At 46.0% G+C, this 20,951-nt stretch overlaps 1 protein-coding gene across 1 annotated transcript in view; it reads right to left on the bottom strand.

Annotated features, from left to right (window-relative positions):
- Nucleotides 1-15,485: 15,485 nt before the first annotated feature.
- Nucleotides 15,486-20,951, bottom strand: part of LOC144781942 (cytochrome P450 2G1-like) — a 410,077-nt gene continuing 404,611 nt past the window's right edge. The window contains exon 9 of the mRNA XM_078661035.1: nucleotides 15,486-15,813. Within this exon, the coding sequence (XP_078517161.1) occupies nucleotides 15,632-15,813 (182 nt within the window). The 3' untranslated portion in view covers nucleotides 15,486-15,631. The remainder of the gene's footprint in view (nucleotides 15,814-20,951) is intronic.

The following is a 20,951-nucleotide window of genomic DNA, read 5'->3' as shown; positions in this document are numbered from 1 at the left end:
CTGCGCTCAACCAGAGTAAGGCTCTGCTCCCCGTACACAACAATTTCAAAACATTTGTTGCATCTCATGTGGACTTTGGATAAGAATGGTCTTAGGTCCATCTGTGCAGTTGATGGAGATGCAGGTCGTCCTCCAGATGATGTGCTGGCCACAGCTGGTGGTATTTGGGTGGCCAGAGCTCTTGTTGATGCCTGTGCAAATTGCACAGGGTGCACTTGTCTGACATGCCTTATCATAGTATGAATTGAAAATTAGTACTTTTTTGATGGATTTCCTCTGGATAAAACAGTGCCACATATAGTACAAGTGACTTTCGGGGCATTCACTTTTTTTTTTTTTTTTAAATCTCTTTTATTAATATAAAAGGTGGTGCACTCAGTGAGAACGATACATATACTCGTCATAGTCAGGTTTACATAACATTAAAACAGAATCATAATCAGTAACATTCCCGTTATGACACAATCACAATTTGTCTGTCTAAATCCTACTCTTGTAGGTCCATACATCAAATATATATTACCAATAGTGCTCAACATGTCAAGTAGCAGTGCTATGGTGCCCAACCTACGAAACTGTTGTGTAACATTTTAAGAAACATTCCCCCCCATATCCCAACTTGGTGTCATCACTTCTAATTAGGTCGCATACTTCTCCTTACCCAACCACGCTCCTTCGCCCTTGTGTCTGGACACATTGACACGAACCCATCACTCCAGCACAATTAGTATCGTAAAGCATAATCCCCCGTCTCAGCCATCACTCCTCCTCCCCCTCAGAATCCAGGTCATCATCCTCCGGTAAGGGCTCACAGATGTCCCCCCTATAGACATTCCAGTTTGTCCACACTTTGTTCCATTTTTTGGGGGCAGCCCGAAGGACATACACAGCTCTTTCCGTGACCATTAGGAAGTCCATGTTTTCAGCCCATTTGTCCACAGTGGGCATGTCCGGAGCCCCCCATTTCTGTGCAAGATCACGTTTTGCTACTGTCATGGCAAGTGTGGCCCAGATGATACCATATCTGTTCAGGTCAGTGGGGTCCCAAATGTTCAGAAGGCATTTACGCGGGTCTGGCATAGTGGAAATCTTAAGTGTCTGGGATATGGTGCGCATTACCCGTGCCCAGTACCCCTGTATTTTGGGGCAGTCCCAGAGTGTGTGGAACAGTGTTCCCTCCTCCCCGCAACCCCTCAAGCAAAAGGGAGTGGGCGCTCTGTGTATTTTGTGGAGCAGCGTCCTGGTGTAGTAAATGCGATGTAAGATTTTTAGTTGCACCAGTCTAAATTTGGCCGAAATGCCTATTTCCCTCGGAGAAGCCAAGGCCTCATTCCACTCCGAGTCATCCATCATACCTTTCTCCCCCTCCCATCTTTCCTTAAGTTTTGCCGTGGGGTCTTTTAAGTTGTTGATCAATTTTTTGTAAGTGAGGGACGTGGCGCTCTGTTGCATATACTCCGTTAACAGTCTGTCTTCAAGCGGCGAGGATTCCGGCAGAGCAGTGCCCTGCGGTACCGCTTGGAGCAGTGCGTGTCTAATTTGGACATAACGAAACGTTTCAGTGGGTCTGAGGTCATAGTGCTGTTGAAGTTGCGAGAATGGTACCACTGTGTCCCTGTCCCAAAGGTCCCCCACCGTGGAGATACCTATTTGGTCCCATTGTGTGAAACCCTTGCATGTTCTAAGGTTGCCCAGTGATTTCGTGTCCCACAGTGGTGTCATTTTGGTTATCCTGCCTGTCCAGCCCAGTCGTGCCTGTGCTGTATGCCAAAGGGTGGCAGTGTGTCGTGTCGGGCCGCGCAGACGTTTAAGTCGCGGTTTACTATACAGTACCGACAGCATGGAATCTGTCTCCAATTGCGCCCAATCTGCCTTGTATGCCGGGTCGTGTCTCGGGGCATGGATCCATTGGTTAATTATTTTAAGTTGAGCCGCCCAGTAATACATCTGAATGTTGGGAAGTGCTATTCCCCCCTCATACCAACTTTTAACCAATTTGTCGTAGGCTATTCGCGCTGTACCATTGCTCCAGAGGAGAGCGGAGACCAACGCCGCAATCTGTGCGAAGTAGCGTGGAGGGACAAGATGCGGGGTGTTTTCCAGCACATACAGAAATCTGGGGAGTGCCATCATCTTGAATATGGCTGCGCGCCCCAAGAGGGTGAGGGGCAGGGTCGCCCAGGGTTTAACATCAGCTCGCAGTCGGTCTAGTGGTGGTTTTAGGTTGCTAGTGAAGAAATCTGTTTCAGAGGGCACAATGATAATGCCCAAGTATCTGAAGGAGGTCACCGGCTCCGCCAGAGGGCAGTCGGTCGGTAGTTCCGGCGCCGGGCCCTTCAGTGTGTAGATTATGGATTTTGACCAGTTAAGGGTATAGCCCGAAGTCGCCCCATGTGTGTTGCAAATGTCCAGAAGGGCTGGGATGCCGTTATCAGGGTCGACCATGTAAATGAGCATATCGTCGGCATAAAGGGAGACCTTGTCTTCCCAACCCTCCTCCCACTGAATGCCTCTAAACAAGGGCATGCGTCTGATCAGGATAGCTAAAGGCTCGAGCACTAATGCGAAAAGCAGGGGCGATAGAGGGCACCCCTGTCGAGTACCTCTGCTCAACGGGAACGTCGGGGAGATGTGGCCATTAGATACCACCTGTGCCACTGGATTAGTATATAGTAGCCGTATCCAGGCTATATATTTCGATCCAAAGCCCATACGTGCGAGCACCTCGAAGAGGTATTCCCATTCCACTAGGTCGAAAGCCATTTTCGCATCTAGGGAAAGGATCACTGCCCTCTCAGTGAGAAGGTGTGATCTCGCCATCACCCCATGAACCCTCCTGAGGTTCAGTGCCGTGCTCCTATGGGGCATAAAGCCTGACTGGTCGGGGTGGATCAGGGTACTCAAGTGTGGCATCAGGCGGCTGGCCAGAAGTTTAGCCAGTATTTTGGCTTCCACATTTAACAATGATATCGGGCGATATGAGGTACAGTCCTCCGGGGGTTTACCTGGTTTAGGTATAGCCACGATCGTGGCCGTACGTTGATCCAATGGCAGTTCAGCCCGTTCCCTACTGTCCAGGTACATGTCCCGCAGGGGACCACTGAGGTCTGACGCCATCGACTTATACCATTCCACCGGAAGTCCGTTAGGTCCCAGGGCTTTGCCCGATTGTAGTGAATGTATCGCCAATTGGATTTCTTCTTCTGAAGGATCTGCTTCTAACTCTTGTGCAGCCTCCGGCTGTATGCCGGGGAGGACAATGTCCTCTAGCGACGCCGCCGCCAGTTGGGCAGTGACGACGCGTTCCGGTGTGTATATTGTGTGGAAATGACGTGCCAAAGCGTGCACTATGTCTTCTGGGTGTGTTAGTACGCGGCCGTCAGTACTAATGAGCCTCCTAATTCCCCTCGCGCCTCCCTCTCTCCTATCCAGCCACGCCAGCATTTTCCCCGCCTTGTCGCCCACTTCATAAATCCTATGTTTGGTGTTTGCCATGTAGCCCTTCTCGGTCGTTCTCAGGTATGCCTGGTACTGCTGCTGTCGTAATTTTAGCGTGTGTGTCCTAGCCGGGGAAGGGTCCGCCATGTGCGCCGTGTTGGCATCGTGGAGTGCTAATTCTAGTTCTGTGAGCTCCTTCCGGGAATCACGCTTGTGTCCCGTAATAGCTGTAATTGCCACCCCTCGCAGGACGGCCTTGTAGGCCTCCCATAGAATCGACGGGGAGGACACTGAGCCACCATTCTCCGTAAAGTATTGTGTCGTTGCTAGTTTCAATTTTCGTCTCAATTTAGGAATCTTTAGATAATTCGGATAAATGGGGTAGATCCTCGCGCATTTTTGTTCCCCAGTAGTAAGGGTGAGAGTGACTGGCGAGTGGTCAGATATACCCCTGGGTAGAATGTCGATCGTGTCAACCGTGCCCAATCCCCCCCCAGGAACAAAAAGTAGTCAATGCGAGACAGGCTATTGTGGACTGCAGAGTAAAAGGTGTACTGGGTTGCTGTGGGACGTAAATGTCGCCATATATCTACAATGCCCAACGCTTCTAAAAATTCAGGAAGAGGTGAAGGTCCCCTTGAGCGGGCTCTAGTGGGAAAGGCGTCCAACGCCGAGTCCATGATGGCATTCAGGTCCCCCCCAATGATTGTGTCACCCTCAGGAAGGTCCAGCAGGAATTTACCCAGTGCAGGTAACGTCACGGAGTGTAGTGCCGGGGGAATGTAGACTGATATCACATTAAGCGGTTTACCCTCCCATTGGCCATGGATCGCTGCGAAGCACCCCTGGTTGTCTGTAGTGTGGTGCGTGAGTAGAAAGGGTGACGATTTCTTCAGAAGTATTCCCGTCCCCCTGGACCCTGAAGTGAAATCTGCATGCATCGCCATCTTGTATCCGCGCCTATCAAGCGCTTTGCATGTTGTACCCGTAAGGTGTGTTTCCTGGAGCAGAACCAAATCTGGGCCCTGTCGTTTAATAGCCTGCAGCACCAGGCCCCTCTTTATTTTGTCACCCAACCCCCTGACGTTCCATGTGAGCATGCGCAGAGGGGGCACTCCCACCATTACTGCGGCGTTTCCAGCGGGTGGTGTCTGAAGTAAATTAGCCATGGGATCGTGGCGAGAGTATCATCAGCAATGTGTTGGTGACCAGCGTGATGATAACGAGGAGCATGCTATGGCCCAGGGTGGCTTCAGAGCGTGTGTAGTGAGCGATGCTGTCAAGGAGCGTGCCGCCATCTAGGATGGATGCATGATATGTGAAGTGAGTAATGACTAGAACCAAAAACGTGTACATAAAGAACAAGAACAAGAACAACCTAAGTCCTCTTCCCTCCCACCTCCCTGCTCCCCTGCACCACGGACAATACCCCGCCCGCATCCCCAACTTGGCAGAGTGCTTAATCCCGTCCCCAACTATCTTACTTGCACGTGGGGTTGGTGAGTCCCCTACAGGCACCGGCCGATGCCTACCCTACTCAGCTCCGCCAACTCCAGAGTTCAATATGTTCCAAAGACGTGAACGGGTCGGCAATGCTTTACTCAAATGTCAGCCGGCTGTCCCGACTCAAATGGGTCTCTTTCCAAATCCGATCCCAGTTCTGCGTCACCTTCCCCGCGGGAAGGATTCACGGGCCTCTGCTCCGTCGGTCCGCCGCTGTGGTGATCTTGTCGGTCTCTCCGTGGGCGCCGGGGATGCCCCACCTGTCGCCATCCGTCGAGCCAGTCTCGTGCCACCTCCGGGTTGTCGAAGAACCAAGCCTTTCCCTCGGCCACAATCCGCAGTTTGGCGGGGAACAGCATCGAGTATTGCAGGTCTTTATCTTGCAGGGCCTTTTTGATCTCAGTGAAGGACTTCCGGCGCCTGGCCACCTCTGCCGTATAGTCCGGAAAGAAGGCCAGAGTCGAGTTCTGGATTTTTACAGGCGGTGAATTCCTGGCCGTCTGTAGGATTGCGTCTCTGTCTCTAAAATTAAAAAGCCTGGCCCGTACAGGTCTCGGCGTGGCCCCAGGTTTGGGCGTTCCGCCAGGTACTCGGTGTGCCCTTTCGACTGAGAAAAAGTTAGATAGGCCTTTCGGTCGCAGTTCATTTTTGATAAGGTCCTCGACGTATAAGTCCATCGCACCCTTCCCCTCTGTTTCCGGTAGGCCAAGGATGCGTATGTTGTTCCTCCTGGAGCGTCCTTCTTGGTCGTCGAGCTTTTCCTGTAGTTGTTTATTGACTTTTTCCATGCGCTCCATTGCTGCTTGCAAGTCTGAAGTGTCTTCCACCAGCGCTTTCGTTACCACTTCAACCTGGGACACCCTTTCCGACATTTTCTGGAGGTCCGCCCGCAATAGGGTAACTTCTGAGGAGATGGACCCCACCGTCGTCTGCACCGCCGTGAGGGTTCTCATTACATCTTCCAGAGTCACTTTTTTGGCCCCTTCCGCGTCCGGAGGAGAGCCCGCAGAATGCCGCCCACTCGCCTGGGGGTGTCCGTGTTGTGAGTAGGCGAATTTATCTAGTTTAGCCTGTGTCGATGTGCTCCTAGTCCCCTTACCCGCCATGGCGTGGAATTTCTGGATTACGGGGGGGCCGAGTGTAGGGGCCCCTGGGGCACCACAATTCAACTAGCCGCGGGGCTGATTCCGCAGGTCCGGGGCGGGGTATACAATCAGGTCTGTCCGAGCCGGTGTCAGGACCCCAGACCGCTCCACACAACGTCCTCAGCTATAGACCGGACTGTAGATATCGTGCCCAGTAGAATGTCTTTCACCCGGTCCAACCACTGCCTGGTCAGAGAGTGCCTCGTCAGCGTGGTACAGAGGTCGGCCCCCTCACTTGTTTAGAGAGCGCTTGTGCTGAATGATCATATAGTGCAGGGCCAAGCGGCTATTAAAGTGCAATTGCGTCGGAGCGGTGGCAAGCCCCTCACCCCAGAGCCGGTTGATGCGCCTCAGCAGCTATGGCACGGCGTCTTCAGTGCGGGAGGTGTCGCGCGTTTTCCAGGCGCTAGTCCCTTCCGGCCGGATTCACCGCGGGCAAACGTGTCAGGAGCCAGGGGCTTAGGGTATTTTTCTTCCCCCGTCAACCATCGGCGGGGAGTCAAGTACAGGCGCTCCCACACAGAGACGTCACCTCCCTCAGTGCGAGCCGTCCGGCCTCAGGAGAACTGTGCCGGCCGTGCACCCAAGATGGCGGCCGCCGGCGTTGCAGGGTCGCGGACTGCGTACTCTGTAGATCTCACCTCCAGTCCGCCTAGTCCAGTAGTTCAGGGTGCCGCTGTTACCCAGGGGCTGCCAGGTGTAACGTGCAGGGTCGGAGAGACCCTCGCCGATGAACCACAAGGAGGGGGGGGAGGGCGGGGGGCGTCCACTCCGCCGAGTCCGGACAGGGCGCACTTCCGCCGGGACCCCCTCCGCACGCAAGGCCGGTGCCTCCAGGCAGGCGCAGGCCGCAGGTCGGGAGTGGTGAACGGAGCAGTTCCCGGTCTCCGATTTGCTTCGGGATCGGACCGGAGTGTGCCGCACAGGTTCTGGAGTCAGAGCCGCTACTTCGGGCAGGCGATGGAACGGATATATGAAGGATTTTACTTAAGGGCCGTTATGCTGCGGGGAGCTCCCGGATCAGGCTGCCACCATGCTCGGCAGTTGGCCACGCCCCCATGCATTCACTTTTTTAAGTCCTTCAGGAAACGTAAAAAATGTCCATATAAAAGATTTCTTGCCTTTTCTTTGTGGAAGCTGATAATCTTCCCCAGATTCAGAAGAAGAATCCTGTCTTGCAGCCATTTCAGAAAATTCTCTGGAAACTTCAAAAAGGCTCCTTCTCCCATGAGAGTAAGACAGATAGTGAGGGAAGTGGGTGTGGTTCCTGAAGATTCTAGAGCTGAAACTACTATGAACCAATGAAAAGTGTTGTTTTCGTGTCACATGACTTAACGTGCGCGCTCGGGTGCGCGCACCCGGTCGCGCACATCGCTTTAAAATGGCGTTTTGCCCGATTTTCATAAAAGTTTCAAAACGTAAAAAGGAGGCAAGGTAGAGACACCCTGACCTCCTAGACCTTCTCAAGGGGTTCCAGAAGAATCTCGACGGGTCAAAAAACCACCCCGTCTCAAAATGGCGTTCAACTCGATTTACATAAAAGTTTCAAAACGTGAGAAGGAGGCTTGGTAAACACTCCCTGACCCTCTAGGTATTCTCAGGGGGTCCATTAAGGACCCCCAAGGCCCAAAAAATCCTTTATTTTTTTTTATAAAGTTGTGGGGTGCGCGCACCCGGTCGCGCACATCGGGTTAAAATGGCGTTTTACTCGATTTACATAAAAGTTTCAAAACGTGAAAAGGAGGAAACATAGACAGTCCCTGACCCCCTAGAGTTTCTCAGGGGGTCCCTAAACAACTCCGACGGGCAAAAACCCCTTTTTTAAAAAGGTCGCGCACCTCACAATTGAATTTTAAAAAAAATAAGTCAAGTCATGTGACTCAAAAACAACATTTTTGATTGGTTAATATTAGTTACAGATCTAGAATCTTCAAAAGCCCACCCATTTCCCTCACTATTTGCTTTATTCTCCTGGAAGAAGGACCCTTTTTGGAGCTGGAGGCAGAAGAAAGAACAGGATGGCAGAAAGACAAGAAACATCATCTTCTTCTTCTGACTCCCACATGGAATATCGTCAGTCACCTAAGAAAGGGAAATCTTCTTTTATTTGGAAGTTTTTTACTTTTCCTGAGCATCAAAAAAAGGTAAATGCCCCTAAAGTAACGTGTACCCTTTGTGGTACTGTTCTTTCAAGGAGAAACCCTCTTAAAAAATACTCCTTTTCTATCCATACCATGTTAAGACATGTAAAAAATGTGCACCCTGTGCAATATGCCCAAGCAGCCACAAGAGTTCTGGCCCAGCAGATTCCTCCAGCTGTGGCCAGCACATCTACAGCTCCACCTCCATCGCCAGCAACAGCAGAAATGGATGGTAGGCCATATTTGGCACATGTGCATATGCGGTGCAACAAATGTTTTGATATTATTGTTTATGGAGAACAGAGCCTGAATCTAATTGAACGCAGGATTCAGAGTCATAAATGCTCTGAAAGGAGATCATTTTTTTTCTATTTTTCATTAATTTTGTTCCGGTTGAACAGTTTCCTTGTTGCAGTTCCTGAATTTTTTTCAAAAAAAATATAAAACAACAAAAGAAAAAAAAACAGTTCTTTTCAGAACTCATTCAATTCTCTAAAAAGAGTTATTTTTTCACAAGGATGATGTCATCAGTGATGTCATTTGAGATGTCATCAGTGATGTCGAGTGATGTCACTGACTATGTCATGAGTGATGTAATATGTGACGTCATTAGCAGTGCTTTGCGGGCGCGCCAGTTATAGTGAGTACAACTAACTATAACGTGGGAATTTCAATGGTTTTGTATGAGTAAATTGTCCAGCTAACTATAACTGTTAGAAAACCTATGGTTTTTTCAATGAATTTGCTAGGTTTTTTAAATACTAATTCCTAACTATAACGTGTGTAAAACCTATGTTTTTTTCAATGAATTTGCTAGGTTTTTTAAATGCTAATTCCTAACTATAATGTTTGTAAAACCTATGGTTTTTTCAGTGAATATATATATCTATATATATATCTCCTACTGGTGATTGCAAGTACGTAGGTATAGTTAGGACCATGTTTCCACAGAAAAAGTGTTTTCTGACATGCCTATATCCTTGGCACCTGTTGATCCATCTTCACAAAATCATCCTGAAAAAAGTGTGCTCGTGTTTTTAGTTGTGCACGGAAAGTTTTCAGTTGATCCATCAAGCGGGGGCTAGGAAAAAGGGGGGGGTACAAAAAGTGTGTTTCCCATGTTAATTCCCATAGAGATTTTAGACAGCCTGAACCGTTGGACAGAATTACACAAATTCTGGCAGAAAGCTAACTCTTGGTCCAGAAAGAGAGCTTTTTGTTATTTGGTATAAATCCGACAGTCCCCTTGCTTATAACTGATGGGCTGCCAAAAACTCGTTTAAAAAAAGAAAAGGGGGAAGGGTAGTAATACTCTGACCCCATAGGCCTGGTCCTGGGATACCTCTGGCACCTCGCCAGGGCAAAAAAATATGTTTAAAAAAATGTTCAGTGGGAATCACGGCCGGATTCATGACTCCTGTGGATAAAAAGCATGCACAGGCTCCAACGCTTCTTTTGAAAAAAGCCCGCAGGTGGACCAGGTCCCAGGGGCATTTTTTTTTTAAAAAGTAGGGGGCACATGGGACCTCCACCCTATGGCTTTTGGAGCCCCACCTCCCCAGGGCATTATTTATTAATATAGGGGGAATTGTGGCCAACCAAGTTGGCCGAGTGGACGTAATCCATGAGGGCTCCACTGTAAGCCGAGAGCAAAGTCTTGGGTAGGGGCCTTTTTCTGACGTGTTACATGGTGATAAGAGCAGCATAGGAGGGCCAGAGATAGGGACACCCTTCGGAGAATGTGATCAGCCCCCAGTCAGCTAGATGACACCGGATTGCAGTTGGGCAATCTGGAGGCCTGGCAGGGATAGGCGGAGCATAGCTCTGGTGCTCTCCCTGCACATTTACCCAGCCAGGACTCCCCCCGACGGAACCAGCATGCAGCAACAAGTGAGGGGGCTCGAGGGGGAAACGATATGAGCTTTAAAGCTCACCAGCCTGAGGTTAGTGGGGCAGAGACGCAGGACCATTCTGCCTTACAGTTGAGCGTCAAGTGTGGTGCCAGGAACATGGATGCAAGTGTAGTGCACTCTCAGAAATGTGGCCCCATGGCCACTTTCGTGCTGAACAAGTTCTCATGATCATTGGCTGTAGCAGACTGGGTTGGGGTGGCCCTGGAGGGGGAAACTGCTGTCTGACCTTAAAATGGCAGAGTCCCACGTGTGACACCTGAGTTGTGATGGATGGGCACAGAAACAGACTTGGATGTGTGTGTACCCATACTGCATACAACAGAATGATACATCACCCAAAAGCTGCCTGACCTCAACGTGGGAGCACCACACTGCAGAATGTAATGAGGCTGCTATGTTTTGAAGTAAACAGTGAGTGACAACCCAGAGATCTGCACAAGATAGGTATGCGAAGGCAGAGAGACGATGAACATTACTCAGCAGAAGTGCATGGCCTCCATCTATCTGTTAACGAATGCCACTTTGCCTGCTGTGTCCCAAGTTCTGTCGAGACACACATGAAATCTTACAGAGGTCGGAGTCCCCCAGCATGCACTGCCATGGCCTGTACTCCCAATCTTGAACCCCCCTCCCCCAAGTTTTTAGGTCTTTTCAAGTGAAGCGCTCAACAACTGGCCTGACGGCCTGTGGCGCTTCTGACTGGTGAAGCCATATAATTATTGGAGTCAGGGTGTATGGTCTGAAACCTCCATCGAAGGCGGAATCCAGTTGTTTAATTATGTCTTGATCTGCTACGGGATTTTCAACTTACCCAGAAAAGTCTGAGCAAGGCTGCAACTGAGCAGAAAACAAGTTGTAGAGAAAATGAATCCATAATTCTGAACATCAAGAAAAAGCCTTTATCGCCAAGGTCTTTATTGTTTCAACACAAACATGTGCAGCACAATCATAGTACATCCTCCCTAACTCTAACATATCCAATAAATATTCCTCATGATCTAATTTCGCAGCTACCAATATAAAAAAACAAATCATTCAAATCATTCTATCATCTGTATAACTTGCACTTAACCATTGATCATTTGCAATGATCTTACACCATGTGAATCCCAATGAAAGGACTACAGTTCTTTGCTATAGACATCATTTTGTTCTTAGTAGAAAATCTTAGAAATGTCAAAGGGAGACCTAACATGTGTGAGGACATTCTTGAGCCTTTATGGAAAGATTGTGAGGCTCTATGGATGGGGACGGTGATGATAATTGTTGAGTAAATGTCAAACTGTTCTTTCTAACGAAAGTGCTGAGTGTTGCACTGTTCAAGAGGTTTTGTATGGTTAGCAAATGTTTTCTGATTGTCAGATTGCACTCAGCCATCTGGCAGATGATTGCGAAATTAGTTACCACAAAATATGAATTGTCCCAGCTGCTACCTGCATCGCTCTCCTGTCCTCATATGGCTTCTGGATGCCTTTGTTCCTGTTTTGTATGCTAGTATTAATCATGGGCAGAACCTTAACAATGCCTGGCTTTATCAGCACGTGTTCCTATCTGTTGAACAGTATGGACTTTTGATTTTCAGCAACTGACCGTGTTGTAGCAATTAGCAATTTATAGGTGCTAGCTGGATGGGTAGGTACAGGTGAGGTAAGCTCAGCCTCAGGTGGCTAGTCGGCTGTGAAGTACAGTGAAGTGCCATCATTTTCTGTCAAGAAAAATTACATAACATTGACGACTTGCACCATATCTTTAGTTTAAAGGTCCAGGAGCACATCCATACTGACAGTGAGTGGAGTCTGGAACAGTGTGTATGGGCGCTGCCCATTTTCTGCCATGGATCTGGCTGACTGGCATTTGTTTGCCAGAAGACTTATATCTAACTGACAGCTGGCAACGCACTGAATACTGGCTAACTGATACAGCTGTCTAGATAACATCTTCCCTCACCCTCCAAGGTGGCATGCTTCATCATTAGGCAGTGCTCCTCGTGGCTGGGCACTGCAATGCCCAATGTGACCCATGTGGGGACTCTATGCCGCAGTTCTTTTAAGCCATCTGTACACCTGGAGACATTCAGTCGTCAAATATGAGCCCTACAGCCCTGGGCTGAACTAGGGTCTGAGTGATGAAATTCACTGGTCCCTCTTAGTGATAAAATTACACTATATGTTAGTAAAGTATCTATTTATGACTTCAGTCATTGAATAGGCATTCACATTAGTCAAGATACCCTCATCATTTCAGAATTCATGGTATTTATATTGGGTTTTTTGCCTGATCATGCCAATCTACTCTGGTTACAATGCCCCCAAATAACCAGCATTTAATCAGCACGAGGACACCAAAACCCTCCAGGGTCCATTTTGTTACCTATACTCCCTCTCCCCTGATCTGCCGTCCGGTATAATTATATAGTGTCCTGAAAATAATGTCTGTTTTACTTTATAATAGACATTACAATTTCATTGGCAGTAGACCTTCGCATGCTAAATTCTCTGTGACCGAAGACAAGTCCTGATGCCCAAGTGGGGTCATATCGGTTTATTTTTCGGAACTGCACACTTAAGATTTATTCAATATTGCTTACGGAGGATGTATGCTGGACCGCTCTTTTCTATAATACCCCTTCTTTTTTGTTATCGTGAAGTATGCAATTTTTAGAACAGTTCTCATATTCGATGTGAGCTGCACGGTGCAGCTCGCATGCACTTTGTGAACTGTTTGGAGACATAAATACATTTCTCCAACTTTGAGCCTGCTTTAAGGTGGCGTTATTTTTTATGCGAAGTCGTGTCTCACAAGTTTAGGATATATGGGGCATATTACCAACGTTAAGCGATATGTATCGCTAACGATGCTTAGCAACTAATTTTTTTACGCTAAGCATCGCCAGAAATTATCGCAGATAAACCTTGCTATTATCAAGGTTTATCGCAAATGCGATAAAAAACGGCCGCAATGCATGAATATCGCTGAAAAGTCAGCGATATTCATACATTACCGAGCTAATGCTCTTAGCCATGTTATCCACCTCCCATTGGATAACATGGCTAAGAACTGCTCAGGGCAGGTGTTAGCTTTTGGAGATATTCGCGCTTAGCGCGAATATCTCCAAAAGTTGGTAATAGGAGATAGCGATGTTAGCGACTGTTTCCAGTAGCTAACATCTTGGCACGCCCACTTTGCATGTCATTAGTGATAAATATCACTGACATGCAAAGTGGGGCCCAAGATGGTCGCTATCTCCTACTAGCTGTCGCTAACTGGTGTTAGCGACAGCTAGGTAATAGGGAGATAATTTTATCTCCGCTTTCTTGGCTTTTAAAGCCAAACAAGTGGAGATAAACCCCCTTGATAATATGCCCTATAGTTTTGTTGGTTAGTGCTGGCACTTGAATGCCTAAATGCCACCCATGTAATACCCCGTGACGTAAAGACACACAAAGCAATGTTATGTACAAATTGCACTAAAATAACAGCACTTTTCTGGAGCACCAAAACTTTTGTACTGGAAAGTAAATACTCTTTAACGGCTTTGTGCCCCTTAGCAAGACTTTGCGGTGGCAAAAAGTCTTGGAAAATGTGCCCCCTTATGCTCTGCCCGTTTCTTTGCCATCCTGCCCCATTATCGACGGGTGATGCCATGATGTCACTGGGCAGTAATGGCGCTCTTCTTTGGGTCTTGGAACACCACACACTGGATCCTAGAGAATTATAACCCTGTGTTTGCATTTTTGACCTGCTGATGTTCAGTAGTTCTGAGCATATGCTGTATATCATCAATGCATGCAGGAAAACTACGCATGAGTAGATTTACTGCGTTTATATGTGCAATCACTGCAGGTGCCTGCACGACTACTTCGCATGTTGAAATGAACTCAAGCAATGTTGTGCTAGTAGTAACCACAAAATGATGAAGCATCACAATGTATACCAACTCTTTCTTGCTTGCAGAAATCATTCACCGTATTTTTGTTAATCATTCACTGTAATCTGTGACCAAATGTGGTATTACTCCATTGTATTGAGCAGTGAACAAACGGGATCTCAAAATTGCACAATCTACTGTACATTTCTTAATTAGAAAATGTAGATATGCAGTTTTTTTTCTGATTCTGTGTCGTGAAGATAACCGTTTTATGGACTATAGTTCTAAAAAGGTGTCAGACAGCCTGCTGGTCATTTTACCAACTTTGGCGCTTGTTACGAGTGGCCTGATACCAGCTTATTTGTGTGGTAATCCCTATAATAGAACATATCAGAATGATGCGTTTTCCAGGGCACCAGGATGTGATAAAAGTGGCCCCCTCCACGCCCCCACTCAGACAACTTTCAGCAGGTCAGAGTTGCCGATATTTATCAGATGAAAATGCATGGGGGCAGATTTACAAGCCCCTTGCAACACTTTTGCACAGCCGTTGCGTCACTTTTGTGATGCAATGGCATCATAAAAAATGCTGCAAATTTACAACGTGACGCATCTAGGGAGATGCGTTACGTTGTAAAACCATGCGTCACATTATACCTGCGTCAGTTATAATGTATGCAGGGTGGGCATTCCCACACAGGAAGGCCTCGTAAAAGTGAAGCGGTGAAATATACAAGATTTCACTGCGTGACTTTAAGGACCCCACTGAGTCAAAACCTTATGCCTGCTTTAAGCAGGCGTAAGGAGTGACGCAGTGTATTGGGAATAGGTCGCAACACGCATTGCTGGAGTTGCGTGGTGCTTGCGACAGGACTCCAGCATTGCGTGACTTTTCCGCCAACAGATGCGTCAGAATTTCTGACGCATCTGTTAATCCTTGCCCCATAGTGCTCTGTATTGTAACTACGGCACATCTATAGTGGCACAAGGGGGTTTCAAGCAGGCAAAGGGAAACTGATGCATCTCTATAGATGCATCAGTTTCCTGTAAATCTGCCCCATGGTATATATTGGGACATGCTGATTTTGGTGCAATAATTTGCATGTTATGCCCCATTAAAAGGACAAACCGCGTATTAGGCAATAATTATCCCGCACAATATGTTCTGTTCACCTTGGTGTGGGTTTTTATTGTGCGCGATGACTATCACAGATAAAACTGGATCACTTTTAATGAGGGTCTAAATCAGGGTTCACCTGATGAATAATATGAACCAGATTATATAAACTGTACCAGTAACAGTCACATTTACCTTCTACCAGTCTCCTAGGGACTAGATTTGAGATGACATTTGCAACAACCAGCTAGTACAAAATCTTGTGTTGGGCCTGGAAAATCAGTTCAAATGTTGTTTGCATTGATCACAAGTGCAATTGTAACCACAAACTTTCACGACAGGATCTAGAATAAGGGCAACATTACAGGGGATTGGTGCAGTTAATGATCTGGCCTGTGAGAGAGTAATATAATAATAGCGACTCCCTAATCAACGGGTTAACATGTCAAATCCCATTACAGTAGACCGATTTGCCAGCCGGTCTTTAAGGCGTTTTTGACTCTAGTTCAGCGAGGGATGAAAGAGATCTCATAAGGCAGTGGTTGGTTTGCAAAGCCCGTCATCCTTGGATTGATGTCCATATCTTTTTGATTGACAGGAGAGTGAAGACTGAAGTTCTGGAGGATGGTGACGAAAAACAGAAAGAGTTCCATCTTAGCCATACTGTCTCCAAGACAAAGCCGTTTTCCTAAGGAGAAAAAAGAGGTAAGTGAGCAGTCAAGATAGTTGCTTACAGAATTTCTTCTGGTAAACAGAATCAGCCAGAGAATAATGACCTGGTTGGATTACTCATGCATTACTAGAGCTGGGCGATATTTCTGTTACACCAGAATCATCTCGCAAAATCTGAGGTGTAAAAACGTAATTTCAGAATTTTGGATTACACCTGTTATACAAAATTCCCAAATTACGCGATGCTGCCAAGTTGCACAATTATGTGCAGTTTGCAGCAAAATGTTTGTACCACCAGACTGTAGCACCATGAACAAAGAACACGAGTAGCTGCGTCTGTCTTATTTGTTGTATTTTCTTCAGCTCAAAATGCATCCTTGTATCCAAAATGGATGTCAGAATGCATTTCACTGTAAAATATTGTGTATTTCGTTTAATGTCACATAATTTTTTCAAAATGTAGTGTAATAATGCGAATGCAAATTAGACAGATTTTGCACGCCCCTAGTATTTACAAAGCAATTTTGAGCCTGCAGTGCTAGAAGGGAAAAAGCTAGCTGAGATGGACAAAGCCTTGTAAAACATAGTTAGCCAACTTCCATTTCATTATACACTATTTATACCAATTATGTCATGATTTATTGTTCCCTTGAGCTGGTTTTCATGCTGCAGTGGTATGTTATTATATGCTATGTTATACAATGGTATTTTGTTATGTTTTTTCATGTTATGCATAGTACTGTCTTGACATTAGGATGTGCTGTGTTCATTGCACAAAACAGTTGGTACAAAGGGGTAAATTAAGGGTCCATGTGCAGGATTTCAGGTTTGGTAGATGGTACTCTGTCTGCCAGGATGGCAGAGGATATTACCTTATCATCATCCTCCAAATTTAGAGATGACCCACCAGCCCAGCGGTCACTTATGTGCAATAGAAGGAACCACGGTCTTGGTGGTTCTTTTCAATGTTGTCAGTTTTGACAGCCATTTAACGAAGTTTACAGAAGCAAAGCGCCAAAGCAGGAGTTTGTTTCAGGAAAACAAAAAATGGAGGACCCCACACCAAGGAGAGTTTTCTCCAAAAATGTTGGGGGCATATTGTTTTTTTTCCCTACATTCCTGGTGATGACAGACAAAACTGAAAGTAATTACACTGTAAACCCTAAATAGGGTTAGTGGAGAAATGTCCGTTATTTTGTTGGAGCATAAGATCAAGCATTTCCTCAGCGGTGAAAACAGGGTCTCCATTAATGAAAAACTTAAGGTCTGCCCATCTCTAAAGGAGGCGGGTGGGCTAAGCATTTAGGGCCTTATTTATGAAAGCCTTGCGCCGCTAGTGCGTCACTTTTTCCCATTTTAAAAGTGACGCACCGGCAGCGCAAGACCTTCATAAATAAGGCCCTTAGTGGATAGGATCCTCGTTTTTCATTGCACATTACTGTTATCGTAAAAAGATAAAAGCAGTCTTCTAAGACTGTTAATACTGGTCAATTTAAATATTATTTTGTCAGTAAGTTGAAGGTACTTTGTACCTATCAGTAACAGGAAATTACAATTCAATATTGTATTCTATTGAATTAATTTCTAGCATTTGCATAGCACTTACTATCCGTGTGTGGAGAGCTGAAGCCCCCAAACCACAGTCAGCAAGCTACACCGTCTAGAATGTGTTATTGGGAGGATGCTGTTTTTGTTTTGAGCCTACAGCGAGGTGTTGTTATGTTGTGCATGATGACCACAAACGCCCAGTTATCATGTTATTGGACTCGGCTAATAGAGGTGTGATGGGTGAGGGTATGCGAGAGAAAGACACACAAATTATAAAAAGAATAATGACTAATCAGCACAGCTGCAGGGGCAGTGGATGCTGAGTGTCCAAACATCGAAATGGGGGTAATCAGAGAATGCCCAGTAATCAATACAGCGACATGCGCCAGGTTGAGATTACTCCAGTGAGTAGAGAATATAAAAAAACAAGAATGGGAATTAGTGACAAAGCAGTAGCCGTGCACAGTTTTACTTTATTTAATTTAGGTTATCTCACACTGTGTGCTGAGGAACAAATTATCTTCAGGAAGGAGGAAAGATGTGGGAGGGCAAATAAAGGCTGGCAAAATATGCAGCAACCACACAAACATTAAAAGGGCCAGATTCCACCTACTCCTGCTAGGCTTAAGGAAGACAACATTTGATTGGGGGTTCACACCCAAACCCCTATCCGAATCTGGAAGGCTCTCAAAGGCAAACGAGCACCAGTCAGGCAAGCTCTAGTTAGATGTAGTTCAGACTCCAGTTTGAGGGTCACCCTGCACATGCAAGGGTGGGGGATGAAGTTATTGGTAGGTTGTAGCCATGACAGCGCAAACAAAAATGGGTTTGCTGGTGTTACCCTACTGTCCCCACTCCTCCATGCTCATCCAGTATTTTTTGTGGATCCCAGAAACTCTTGCTCTTGCTAGTGTACATAATGAGGCATCCTACCAGAACAGTTTCAACTTTTATTGTTGCAAGGTAATAACATTTCAGGGTAAAAATAAATGATGTAGGGACTAGAGACTTATTCTGCTTCCATTATTTGTTGGGATAGCAACAGGGAATGTTTACTTTATCGTAGCTCAGTTTTACTCTAATCTGTGAGTCTTGTGAAAATATATATTTTTTTCATATATGCGTCAGCAAGTTAACTTTCCTTTCAAGCACCTTTGTTTATTCTATTCCCACTCTACCCCTTCAGCCCATTTATTTTCCTCTCATATCTAGCCAAAGACCTTTGAACTAAATCAATAGTAGCCAATTGATGTAATGTACTGACCTGGACAACTCTTAATCAAACCCCTCTGAATTCTGGCTCCATCCAGCAAAGTAGGTTGAATGAGTTTATTGGGTTCTGCAACTTTGCTTTGATCTAGGAATGCAGAGCCTTTGCCTGCATTGTTCATTCAATAAGGGGCATACAGGTATATTGCAGGGAACATTTTGGACTATTCCTTATACATTTAAAGCTGGGCATTATATCTGTAGTTAGCCTTGTTGATTTCTGGACCCTCTGCCCCATCATGATTGCCCTGTGCATTGCAGATGTAAGACCCGCAGTCTGCTTTCATCAGCACTAGAAAATGCACATATGCTGAACCCTGCAAGCAAATTCTTCCACATTACCGCTGGCCACAATGCTTTCGGCTAGCCTTTCTGGTTCCTAGGTGCTTGGTCCTATTATGCCGACCCTTCAAATTGCAGAGATATGACACGCAATCTGCTGCTACCAGCACTTGGAAATGCAAGCATGCTGACCCTTGCAAGCATACCCTTCCTAAGGATTGCCACAATGTCTTGGGCTAGCCTTGCTCAATCCTAAGCAGTTGGCCCTCTCCTGCCAGCCCTTCCCATTGTGAAGCTATGACCCATAATCCTCCTTTATTGGAATTAGAATTTGGGAGTATGAGTCCTGCCAGCCAGGGAAAATAAAACTATCCTGTACCACATTGATTATGTGGCATCTTCTGGCGAAATATGGTAAAGTATATCCAAGAATATATTAAATGCTATGCACTTTATTACCACAAATTAATAAGTTGTCTATTATATGAATGTCGGGAAATTTACATGCAAAAGGTACTTTACCAAAGTCTATAGTGATTCACTGTGTTTTGAAGATGCATAAGATATTTTCACTCCATTCAAGGTGCAATATTGCAGTAATATTTAAGATAGAGAGTTAGTTTCCCCGGGTGACAGATTCTTCTCTACTTGACTGTTACTTCAGCACAATTTTGTCATCTTCCAGTGTATTTCAGAATGTGTTTTAAAGATACGGCTACAAATAGGCTTCTTGAATATTCTTGTGTGAGAACCAGAAATGGAAATATAAGAAAGAGAATTGTTAATTAGGGTGAATGGTAGTCCACCACAAGTAACAAAAACACTAATCTGTTGGGTCCAGGCAAAACGTTTCAGTAATTTAATTCTTGACTCACTCCTTAATAGCTATGGCACAGGGAAGACAGGATTAACTTAGAGACAATGTGTAAAGCATTTAAAAGTACCCAAAAGTGGTAAGAACTCAAAAACACAAACAATAAAATCCCACTCCGTTTTATGAAAATAAAGACAAATGTAATGAGCAAAATAACATCAATAAAAGAAAAATCCAAACAGGGGAACCAGAGATATGATTTTTAAAATATTTAGGAGAAAAAGGGCCAAGAAAAAGCAAAGTGCCAATCAGTAGTCACTATTCACTGGTGACTGGAACCTCGTGCAATTTAAATCCATCTGCAATGCAACATAGTTAAACCCCAGTCGAAAATGTTACTTTAGGACTCTGAAATTGAAGTCATAATTCTTCAGTGGGGCAAGGCTGCAGCATGTCTCTGAGGACGTTTTCTTGAAGCTGGATAGCTGTTGGATGAGGTTCTGCTGAAGCTGTTGGTTTTGGCGGTAAAGGTTGGGTGGGAAAAGTTCAAACTTTATGTCCCAAAAGGTCCGGTGGTCAATCGAATACTTTTTTCAACTTCTTCCAGTCAAGATTTCTTCATTCAAATTTTGTCTCTATTTTAGAGCTTTTAATCTTTTAGTGGCACAAAACTGCAGACTAGATTTGGGAAGGTCACACCGAAGTTAGAGTCCGCTAACAGGTTTTTCGAGTGGTAAAGAGAACAGAGCGGACCCAACATGATTTCTTTTCCAGTGAGGATGTGCCATGGGTGATTGGTACTAATGCTCCAGAGATCCGGAAGTCTAAAGTTGTTTTAAATTCCAACTTTTCAGAGATTGTTGATGAAGTCCAGCTAGACACAGCCAAGGGACCCAGAACCCCAGGGTCAGCACTTAGCGGTTTTTAATTACTTTAGCAGAGGCCACCAGCAGGTTCAGTCGATGTACAATTGTGACTGGTCAGTTGGGAACACCAGGGAAGAAGCCTTTTGCAGCTTGTTGTGTTCTTGTAGCTACACAGGAGCACAACCAAGTGTGGCTCACTGGTTAGAGGAGGCAGACCCCGAAGGAGAGGTCAGACCCGGGACCAGGGTTCAATTCCCGACGCGGAAGGGTCTTGAGCCCAAATGTCCACGGACTCGATAATTCTCGCTTCGGTGCCTACTCGAATCACGGGTTCACACTCTGCAACTCTGGGCAATAGCTTGCTTAATCTCCACT

This window comes from Lissotriton helveticus, chromosome 9 (genome assembly GCF_964261635.1).
Source record: "Lissotriton helveticus chromosome 9, aLisHel1.1, whole genome shotgun sequence".
NCBI lineage: Eukaryota > Metazoa > Chordata > Amphibia > Caudata > Salamandridae > Lissotriton > Lissotriton helveticus.
This window is presented reverse-complemented; position numbering and strand designations above follow the sequence as displayed.